Genomic DNA, 11,117 nt, shown 5'->3' with positions numbered 1-11,117 from the left:
AATAGAATAGAATAGAATAGAATAGAATAGAATAATCCTTTAATTGCCCCACAGGGGAAATTTGGTTGTAACAGCAGCAAAACAACACATACAAACAGAACAGGACACAGGACAGAAACATACAAATTTTTTACATATTTATATCATGGACAATAGTTATCAAAACATTAATGTACAGTTATTAAAATTAAAGTACAGATAAGTGGCAAACCCAGGTTGTAGTGTGATCTGCTGTAAAGGTATTAGTCAAACTGGGCTCATAATGAACACGAATAATTTGACCATAAGATATTATTTGTAAAGTTATTGTCACATGTTCTACATTTAGTCTAAGCTGAGATTGCATAAAGAAGATCCACTCAGCTACAAAAACCCCAAAACACCCTGAAACACACGGTGTAGTCATTTGTGTAGTAAAGTTAAACCAGGACAGGAGATTCTTTGCTGTGCCACCAACAACATAATCAATACAAGGCCTTAAAATGCTAATATGATCAAAATGTTGCTAAAAGGTCTGCTTATTTTTTAATCATTTAATTTAGGGGAATATGAAGTGCTTGTGAATGGGAACAACAAACCAACAATTTTAAAACCTGCTTAACAGGGCTCAATTATAGTTCCATCTACTTTACATACTTTTTAATATTTGTCACTGATAGGCTGGCCTCTAGATTGTTGAGTTGAACAGAAAAATAAATAATTTCACTTCAGTTTTCTGTGAATAGGCACTTGCTGCTTCCACATAGATCTGCTCACCGCTGTGTTCCTCCATTAAGCAACAGAAAGCATTTGATCCATCACATATAGCCCTACCCATTCGTTACATCAGTGGTTCCCAAACTTTTTTTTCATTTTACGAGAAAAAAAACAGAACCCCCCCCCCCCTCCTTTTTTGTACTTATGCCTGGACGAGGAATACAGAGTTCGTCACACAACGTCAAAGGTATGTGCCTTTTTTCACGTCACACTGTGCACCATGTTATTGTTTACATGAGATGAATTGCAGAATGGCAGATAGAGACAAAATACTGTTAGTCTGACTATCTGCAGGTTTTACAAGCTTACATACACACGCAGTTACTGTCCCTCCATTTAGAAAAGCAGATACTTACTTACTTACTTACTTACTTACTTGTAGATGGTTTTTTCCTGTGTAATAATGTTCAACATTGCTATCAATACATTTTTCAGAAAATGCCTCTCTATGAAAAATGGGTTTAAAAACATAAACAGCTGTGGGATACTGTTTGTCTGTCATTTGAACCGGGGAACAAATCGTGGCAGGATCAGCCTGATGTTATTTGTATCCCGCTGTAACTTTACTGTATAAATAGCAAACATCTCCAAAATTTCAGGAGTAGTTAGTCATTACAAGAAGTGTTTGTGAACTAAAAATCAAAAATGTGGGATACTGTTTGTCTGTGATTTGAACAGCCAGCGCTGCTCCCGACGAAGGGAAAACCAATTCTGCAGGGGAGACCTACCTCGGCACTTGTGCAGGTGAAGCCAAAGGGAAGATATGCTTCACCATATTTTCTAGTCTTTGGCTTAGAATGAAGTTGGTTTGGAAACATATTCAGCGATGCTTCATCTCCTGCTTTGCGTTTGTGTGGGCGCCCCAGGATCTGGACTACCTGCACAACCTCTATCATATATCAGTATATGTGACTTGATGCTATACTTTGCTCAAAGAAATGTAGGAACACTGTAGTTAACTAAAGTTCAGCAAATCACTGCACCTATTTCTCCTTTTCTTAGCTAAATATAAGGAAATGAGGGATGTGGCAAGACTTTTGCACAGTGCTACGCAAAAACCAATGGCAACAGCATCAAAAAAAATACGTCTTTGACTTTTTTAATTTATTTAATGAAGTGGAAACATTTACCACTTAACAAAACAATTCTGTATTTTTCAAATACATTGCTGGGTTTCAAAAGAGAACATTGCAGTGTCAGATGACACACCTGGGTTAAAGGTTCTTGTTCTTTTTTGAAAAGACCAGTCAGGTTGATCACCAGACAGATGGGGAGAACATATTTGTGCCTTTCAAGCGTGTGCTGAGAGAAAGATGAATGGATCTGAAGAAAAAGGCGCTCATTTGAACTGATGGAGTTACAGCAATCAGTAGTAGACAGATGGGACTTGTTCAGCAGTACCATTCAGACTCATTTGACAGCACTGCATGATTCAGCAAACCAATGTGAGAGCCAGTTATTTAGATGTCCTAAGTCTAGTGAACGGCAAATGAACTCTCCAGAAAAACTCTTCAAGTCGGTGCAGTGCCAGTTGCTGGTAAAAATCAATAGAAATGGTGATATCATTATGTTACTATGTTGCAAAGACCCATATTGTAACAGTTATGAGCAGTGTTTTTAAGTGGGAAGTATGCACCTGTTTAGCAGTCTCTTTCTTGTTTCCTAATACTTCTACAGCCGATTATTCACATAATAAATAATCCGTAGAACAGATTTGTGTTTATTTTTCCAATGCTGTCTATGGCCTTCATCTGGAACTTCGTTGTCTCTGCCCTGTAACAAAAATGAAGGAAGCTGTTTTCTTTCATTGCAAACAACAAAAATGAAAATAAAATATTTGTTTTTTTGTTTTGTTTTTTGTCTAGGAGTGCAAATAAGTATTTTAGCCATTTAGCTTCACTGACTCCAATTCACTGTGGATTTTATGTCTGTACTGGAACACACTACACACCCCACTTAATTGCAAAAAGCTTCTGTACAGTGGGTTTAATAGGAAGTTGAATGGCTCTTGTAGACTGGCTCTGGTGTCAGAGGTGATGTCAGTATGGCTACATCCAAATATGTCTTTTTGTTTGTGTAAGATTGAGTTACCTACTAAGTGCAACACATTTCTGCAGAATCAAAAGGCAGCTCGAGATATATACACATTTGTACATGTATCTGTCTAAATCAACAGTCTAGTATAGAGGGCTACCATGAATAGCAGCAGTCACTGTCTTTTCAGCACCATGAATAGCTCAGCCATGCTTTTGATCAAAAGCAGTTTCAAGGCTGTAAAAGAAAGGAAAGAGGACTTTTTAAAGAATGGCTGGGAAAAACTCAGGTGTCATTGGAAAATGGAAGTGAGGTTAGATGTGACCTTGTGTCAGTATTCCTTAAAGCCAGAGTATAATTTTATTATTCATTAGTACCCGAAGCAAAGAACGTGTTGTTTGCATTTTTTTTTGTTGGACACAAGTTCCACAGAAACAATGAGAACAGACAATGCTTCAGAGTGTCGTCCATCATTTACAGCTTTGTCTTTTTTGTGGCACTCAAACATATGTGCACCTGCTCCTGACATCAGCTGTTCAAAGGGACTTTTGTTTTTACAAAAGTTTCAGTAATTTCATAAAACTGTGGGGCCTGACAACTTGGAACAAAAACCACTAAAAAAGGAGGTAACAGTGCTCTGTCTCGTTGTATGTAGTGTCAGTACAACATGTGTGGGAAAAGACCACCGCTTTCTGTGACTGGATTTAAATAGTTAGTGGGCGGGGCTTGTGGTAGGTAGCGTACATCTACTTTTACAAACAGTTTTTTATCAATTACATTTTTTAGCCTTTGTTTTGTATTCATTTCTCAGTAAATCACTGTAATCTGTTAGGACATCTTCTGACCAGTTTTTAGCTCTGGTTGATTGTTTTAGTCCATGGTGGGACTGGTAATTAGTTTATCGAAGACAAACAAACTCATTGTACACCTCTGAACTGATGAAGTGGGGTGCCTGTGGTCACTTGCTAATCGGAAGTTTTATGGTTTGATCCCTGGCTGCCCAAGTCTGCATGCCAAGCATCTTGGGCAAGATACTAACCTCAAAGTATGCATGTGTGGCGAGGGTGTGGTCCTTGGCCAGCTGCAGAGGAGGCGTGACGCAGTGAGCTCCCGGGGCGGCGCAGGGGCGGGGTGAACAGGTGTGCTGGGATCTGACAGTGATTGTGTCTCTTCATGTGTTGGCAGTGACAGACGGAGACGGAGGTGACAGCAGAGAAAGAGAGCGCGGAGTATATGTGTCCACGTTACCCCGAGTTTAATAAAAGGTTTCTGCATTGTCAAAGTCGCTCCGGCTGGTATTTCTTGGGTCCACCGTTACACTGGTGCCGAAACCCACGCGTAATGTCCGGTCCCCTGCCGGCTCCCCCTGCTCCCCCGGCGGCGCCGCCGCCCGCCCCACCGCCCGCCCAGCCGCTGCAGATCTTGGGCCAGATGATGGTGGACATGGCGGCGATGGCGGCTCGTCAGGCGGCCACGCAGGACCAACAGTTGGCGTTGCTTCGCCTGCAATCGGAGCAGCAGACCGCGGCTCTGGGGCGGCTGCTGGGGAATGCGGCCGCGCCGGCTCCCGCCCCTCCGCTGTCGGTGACGTTGCACCGGATGCGGGATGGGGAGGACCCGCTGGTTTTCATCGAGGCTTTCCAGGCCACGGCGGTGGCCTGTCGGTGGCCGGGGGAGGAGTGGGCCGCCCGGCTGCTGCCGCTTCTGTCGGGTGAGGCCCAGACGGCGGCGCTGAGCCTGCCCCCCGGCTCGCGGGGGGTGTTCGAGGACGTGTGCCGGGCGGTGCTGGATCGTTTGGGGCTCTCCCCGGAGGATTACCGCCGTCAGTTCCGGGCCAGCAGGATGTCGGGGGGGGAGCGGCCGTTTGCCTGGGCTCGGCAGCTGGAGGATGCGGCAGCGAGGTGGCTGCGACCGGGCCCCTCGGCTGGGGAGACGCGGATGCTGAACATGGTCGTCCTCGAGCAGTTCGTGGGTGGCCTGCCCGAGGCGACGGCTCGTTGGGTTCGCTGCCACCGCCCGGCGGATTTGACGGCGGCGGTGACGCTGGCAGAGGACCATCTGGCGGCCGACCCGGTACCGGGCCGTGAGGAGCCGCGGCGGGGCGCCCGTGTTCCGCCGCCCAGGCCACCGGCGGCGGCGTCGCAGAGGAGAGGCGGCGGCCCTGCGGGAACGGAGCAGGCAGCAGGGTGGAGCCCCAGGAACCCGTTCCGGCCGCTGCTTCCCGCCGGAACCCCGGCGGCCGCCGAGGTTGCCCCGGAGCCACGGGGAGCCGCACAGACGCCGGGGCCGGACTGTTGGAAGTGTGGGCGGCCGGGGCACCTGCGCCGAGACTGTCCGCTCATGGAGGTGGGGCAGGTGTTCCGCGTTGCCGGCGCTCCAGCGCCCGCCCCCGGTCCAGGAGTGACGTACCGCGTGCCGGTAAGGTGTCAAGGGGGTATTCGCCATGCTTTGGTGGACACGGGCTGCACGCAGACTCTGGTCCACCAAAGTTTGGTTCGCCCCGGGGCATTGTTGGAGGCTGACTGGGTGGAGGTTAAGTGTGTGCACGGGGATATTCACAAGTACCCAGTAGTGTCACTGTTGCTGAAATTCGGGGGCAAAACGCATAGAGTGAAGGCGGCGGTTAGCCCGCGCCTGTCGCATCCCCTTATTTTGGGTACGAATTGGCCGGGGTTCCACAGCTTACTGGGGCAGTACGCGGGGATGCGATCGCGGTCTGTAAATTCGTGTGACGTTTGCGCGGCGCTCGGCGGTGACGCGGGGTCGACCGACGCTGACTCTGGGGGGGAGGAGGAGGCGGGGACTTCCACGGAAGCCCCGCCGCCTCCCGTTGTGTACCCCACGGAAGATTTTCCACTAGAGCAGTCTCGGGACGACACCCTACGCTCAGCCTATGACCAAGTGATGGATATTGATGGTCGCTCGGTGCGCCCCGACGCTGCGCGAACGTACCCTCATTTCCAATTGCGGAACGATCGGCTTTATAGAGTGAGCCGTGACACTCACACTAATGAAATCCGCACACAGTTATTGGTGCCGCAAAGCCGCCGGGAAATGATTTTCCAGGCGGCTCATTCGAACCCCATGGCAGGGCACTTGGGTGGCGAGAAAACTCTGGAGCGCATAATGGCCCGATTCTATTGGCCGGGCATTTGGGCCGACGTGCGCCGCTGGTGTGCGTCGTGCCCCGAATGCCAGCTGGTTAACCAGCCGGCCGTGCCAAAGGCGCCGTTGCGCCCATTACCGCTGATGGAGATCCCGTTTGAGCGTATTGGCATGGATCTCATCGGGCCATTGCACCGGAGTGCACGCGGCTATCGCTTTGTGCTGGTCCTGGTGGACTACGCAACGCGGTACCCGGAAGCAGTGCCGCTACGCACCATTTCAGCGAAGAGCGTGGCGCAGGCACTGTTTCAGGTCATCTCCCGAGTCGGTATTCCGAAAGAAATACTGACTGACCAGGGCACGTCGTTCATGTCGCGCACATTGCGGGAACTGTACGAATTACTGGGTATTAAATCTATTCGGACCAGCGTCTACCACCCTCAGACTGATGGGTTGGTGGAGAGGCTGAATAAGACTTTAAAATCCATGATTCGTAAGTTCATTCGCGAGGATGAACGCAATTGGGATCGCTGGTTAGACCCTCTGTTGTTTGCAGTGCGGGAGGTGCCCCAGGCCTCCACGGGATTTTCTCCCTTTGAGCTGTTATACGGCAGGAAGCCGCGGGGGGTGCTCGACCTGATTAAGGAAAACTGGGAGGAAGGTCCGAGCCCTGCGAAAAGTGAAATTCAGTACGTGCTGGACCTGCGAGCAAAGCTGCACACACTGGGGAGGCTCTCACGGGAGAATTTGCTCCAGGCCCAGCAGCGGCAGCGACGCCTGTATGACAGAGGGGCTAGACTCAGGCAATTTTCACCGGGAGATAAGGTGCTTGTGTTACTTCCTTCTTCCAGCTCTAAATTACTCGCCAAGTGGCAAGGACCCTTCGTGGTCACACAGCGAGTGGGGGACGTTGATTATGAAGTGGTACGGTCGGACAGGGGCGGGGCCACGCAGATTTACCACCTCAACCTCCTCAAAGCCTGGAGGGAGGCGGAGACCGCTTCTCTAGTGAGCTTGGTAAGAGGGAGAGATGAGTTGGGGCCGGAGGCGCCAAAGTCTAGCATCCCCGCCTCCCTCCATTGCAGTGACCATCTCACACAGGCCCAGAGGGCGGATGTTGCTGCATTGCAACGGCGCTTTGCCGACGTGTTCTCCCCCTTGCCCGGCCGTACTTCTCTCATAGAGCACCATTTTGAGACGCGGCCTGGCGTGACGGTGCGTTCACGGCCCTACAGGCTGCCGGAGCATAGAAGGCAAATTGTTTTCCGGGAATTGAAGGAAATGCTGAGGCTGGGAGTAATAGAAGAGTCACACAGTGCTTGGTGTAGCCCCATCGTCCTTGTAGTAAAGAAGGATGGGTCTATACGGTTCTGTGTCGATTATCGCAGAGTGAATGAGGTGTCACGTTTTGATGCTTATCCCATGCCCCGGGTCGACGAGCTCCTGGACCGGTTGGGCACCGCTCGCTTTTTTACGACTCTGGATTTAACCAAGGGCTACTGGCAGATTCCCTTGTCTACAGAGTCCCGGGAAAAGACGGCCTTCTCCACTCCGTATGGGTTGTACCAATTCGTGACGCTTCCGTTCGGCTTGTTCGGCGCCCCTGCCACTTTTCAGCGCCTCATGGACCGGGTGCTGCGGCCCCACGCTGCCTATGCTGCCGCCTACCTAGACGACGTCATCATTTACAGTGACACGTGGGCGGGGCATGTGCGGTGTGTGGCCGCGGTGCTGGAGTCCCTGAGGCAGGCGGGGCTCACGGCCAACCCGAAGAAGTGTGCGGTTGGACGGAGGGAGGTACAGTATTTGGGGTACCACTTGGGGAGCGGGCAGGTGCGACCTCAAGTGGAGAAGACGGCGGCGATTGCATCCTGCCCGCGTCCCAAGACGAAAAAAGAGGTGAGACGGTTTCTGGGGCTGGCCGGCTATTACCGACGGTTCGTCCCAGGGTTCGCGGACCTGACCAGCCCCCTGACTGATCTCACCCGCAAGGGTGCCCCAGATCTGGTCCAGTGGACGGAGCGGTGCCAGGCGGCGTTTGTGCAGGTGAAACGGGCTCTCTGTGGAGAGCCGCTGCTGTTCACACCTAACTTCTCCCTCCCTTTCTGTCTGCAGACTGACGCCTCGAACAGAGGGCTGGGGGCCGTTTTGTCCCGGCAGGTGGGGGGAGTTGACCGGCCGGTCGCTTACATCAGCCGGAAGCTCACGGACCGCGAGTCACGGTACAGCACCGTGGTGAAGGAGTGCCTGGCGATCCGGTGGGCGGTCGACTCCCTTCGCTACTACCTCCTGGGCCGCCCGTTCACCCTCTGCTCGGACCACGCCCCGCTGCAGTGGCTCCACCGCATGAAGGATGCCAACGCCCGGATCACTCGGTGGTATCTGGCCATGCAGCCCTTTAAGTTCAAGGTGATCCATAGGCCGGGCGCGCAGATGGTCGTGGCCGATTTCCTCTCTCGCTCGCGGGGGGGGGAGTAGGTTCGGCCGGATGGGCCCCGGCCTCAGTCGGGCGGTGGGGATGTGTGGCGAGGGTGTGGTCCTTGGCCAGCTGCAGAGGAGGCGTGACGCAGTGAGCTCCCGGGGCGGCGCAGGGGCGGGGTGAACAGGTGTGCTGGGATCTGACAGTGATTGTGTCTCTTTATGTGTTGGCAGTGACAGACGGAGACGGAGGTGACAGCAGAGAAAGAGAGCGCGGAGTATATGTGTCCACGTTACCCCGAGTTTAATAAAAGGTTTCTGCATTGTCAAAGTCGCTCCGGCTGGTATTTCTTGGGTCCACCGTTACAGCATGCTTAGATAGAAAGCCCTTGAAACATAGAAGAAGGTGCCTGTGTGAGTGGGTGAATGTGGCATGTTGTATAAAGCGCTTTGAGTACTCCAGGAGAGAAGAAAAGCGCTACATAGTCTGACAGTCCACGTTCGCTGCATTCTCTAATAACAAGTGGAATGCAAAGAAAGCAGTGTTGTCATTGGTGCCATCAGCCACCAATTAGTTAGGCAGCAGAAATGAAGTTACACAGACAGAAAGGCCTGAGTAACCTCTAAGGGTAGCAGCTGTGACATGATATAAATAAAATTGAATTGCATTGAACTTAATTGCCACAGTTAGGAAGCTGACCATGGTTAGGATATCAGCACGCTGTATAGTGGCACACATGTCTGAGAGCAGCATTGCTAATCTGATTGTTCTTGGTATAAATCTACTGGACAGAAGTAATGAGATGAGGTGTTCAAACGTTGATTTTGCCATTCTTGCGGCCAGTATTTAGTCTGATATGTCTCCTACTGAACACAGCAGGGATGTGCTTAGTCGACATGCTCATCGGAGGCAGCTGTAGCCAATCACCAGTGCACAGCTGCCCTCATCCAGGAATGGAAAGAAATTGCTCAACCAAATATCCCCAAACTTGTCCTGTTTGTGCACAGACACAGATTTGGTTCGATAACAATTAAAAATACATGGTTTGGAGGCAGTGTCTCACAGCTCTGAAGACAAACAGAGTAACTAGTAACCAGTGTTGGGACTAACGCGTTATTAAGTAACGCGTTACAGTAACTACGTTATTATTGTGGTAACGAGCACGGTAACTAGTTATTATGCCAAAATCAAGAACGCGTTAGTCGTTACTGGGATTTAGATAGGGTCGTTACTTCGTGTGGTGGCTATCGCGGAGCTTCCACAGATTCAGTAACATTAGCAAGTGGTGGAGGCCAGCAGGTGGATGAAGGAAAAGGGACGCAGAAGGAAAAGAGACCCGAGGCGGTCCAAGTGTGAACTGAACTTCAGGTAAGAATTTATGACCTGCAGTCTATCTGGGTCAGATATAAACCAAGTTTAGGTGGAGTTTATTTTTGTTATTCTGACTTTTTCCGTAATGCGTGCTAGCTAGCATGACGGAGTTTCTATACAGCTGGGTGGGTGCTATGAAGTTACTGATGTAGAATTTTATTTTGTTCATAAGTTATTAGAGTTGCCAACCGTCCCGTCTGGTATTCAGAGAAAATATTACGCGTTTCTTATTGAGGTGAAAAGGAACAGTTTGTCCCGTAATTCAGCTACAATAAAAAAGGCACAAAGCTGGAGTTATTCTGTGTCTTTGCTGCACAGCTGCCTCTTCTTCTTTCATTCTTCCCCCTCCCTCTCCCGTTTCTACTTCAATCATGAAAACTGATCAATGACCAGCTGATCGGCTGTCTTGTTTGTTTATCTCTCACTTTGCGCCAGAAAGAAGAAACCAGCGGATGTCGCGCTAAACAACAGCAGCACGTTTAAGCTTGATCAGCTGTTGTTAGAATTTATTTAATATTAATTTCTAGTATCAGCTGATGTTTGCTGGAGCCCCAGCTGTAAAGCTGCTGGTCATGATATGGTTTGGTTATCTGGTGAGAGGGAAACATGAAGATGAAACCAGGAGATGTCCTTACTGGATCACCAGAGCTGAACAGGTGATGGAGAAACAGGTTTACCTTTTAGGTGACATGAATGAGTTGAAGGGAAGTTATGAACTGTTTCTGAGAGACAAACAACCCCAGGATCCTTTTTTAGGTAGCTGACAGCTGGTAACTGTGCAGGTGCGGATCTAGCAAAGTTTTGCCAGGGGGGCAGGTAGGGCATTAACAGGGAAAGGGGGGCACAAAGAAATACTTTTCTTTCTTATTCTCATTTAAAATGTCTAGCTTTTAAAAAATAATTATCTGAGTCTTACAACAAACGATTAATAGATTGATACATCTATACCATCAAGTCAGTGAACATCACTGTCACAACAGCGTTTGTTTTCATTCAAAGGCTTTATGATTTTTCCTATAATGGTGGGCCGGTCTCTAGTCAAAATGCCCGGGCCAATTTTCTGTCCCAGTCCAGCTCTGTATGCAGCTCATCTGCAGTCTGGTGTTGCCTACATCTTCCTATTCAGAAGGCAGAATTTCCGAGTTCTGAGTACAATCAAAGCACCACAACTGCAGTTTTTGTGTTGGATATAAAAGGCGCACATGATGCTGTGACGTAGGCTAGAATCATGGCAGCAGTTAATGACGGTCCAGGCGTGGGATTTCGCTTGTGGAAATATGCACATTATCTTTTCCTTTCTATTGGTAGGTGGCACAGTGCACTTGTGGCAAGTAAGCAAGCTAGAAGATTGGCAAAGTTATGGAAGCAACACATTAACAAGAGAATTCTGAGTAAAACCAAAGTTACTTTCCCTAGTAACTAGTTACTTTGA

At 49.6% G+C, this 11,117-nt stretch overlaps 1 protein-coding gene across 1 annotated transcript; it reads left to right on the top strand.

The window, feature by feature from the left end:
• Nucleotides 1-4,131: 4,131 nt before the first annotated feature.
• On the top strand, nt 4,132-8,661 carry LOC146677171 (uncharacterized). The gene is made up of 2 exons (XM_085379408.1): nt 4,132-5,208; nt 8,548-8,661. The coding sequence occupies exons 1-2, from the start codon at nt 4,132-4,134 to the stop codon at nt 8,548-8,550; spliced, it is 1,080 nt and encodes a 359-aa protein (XP_085235534.1). The 3' UTR covers nt 8,551-8,661.
• The last annotated feature ends 2,456 nt before the right edge of the window (nt 8,662-11,117 follow it).

This window comes from Rhamphochromis longiceps, linkage group LG2 (genome assembly GCF_057381845.1).
Source record: "Rhamphochromis longiceps isolate RC_006_pf linkage group LG2, R_longiceps_female_GT1.1, whole genome shotgun sequence".
Classification (NCBI taxonomy): Eukaryota; Metazoa; Chordata; class Actinopteri; order Cichliformes; family Cichlidae; genus Rhamphochromis; species Rhamphochromis longiceps.
Note: the sequence above shows the minus strand (reverse complement) of the source record. Positions and strands in the feature narration are given on the sequence as shown.

Coding starts and splice junctions, on each gene's coding strand:
- LOC146677171 (XM_085379408.1), top strand. CDS start 4,132: ATGTCCGGTCCCCTGCCGGCTCCCCCTGCTCCCCCGGCGGCGCCGCCG.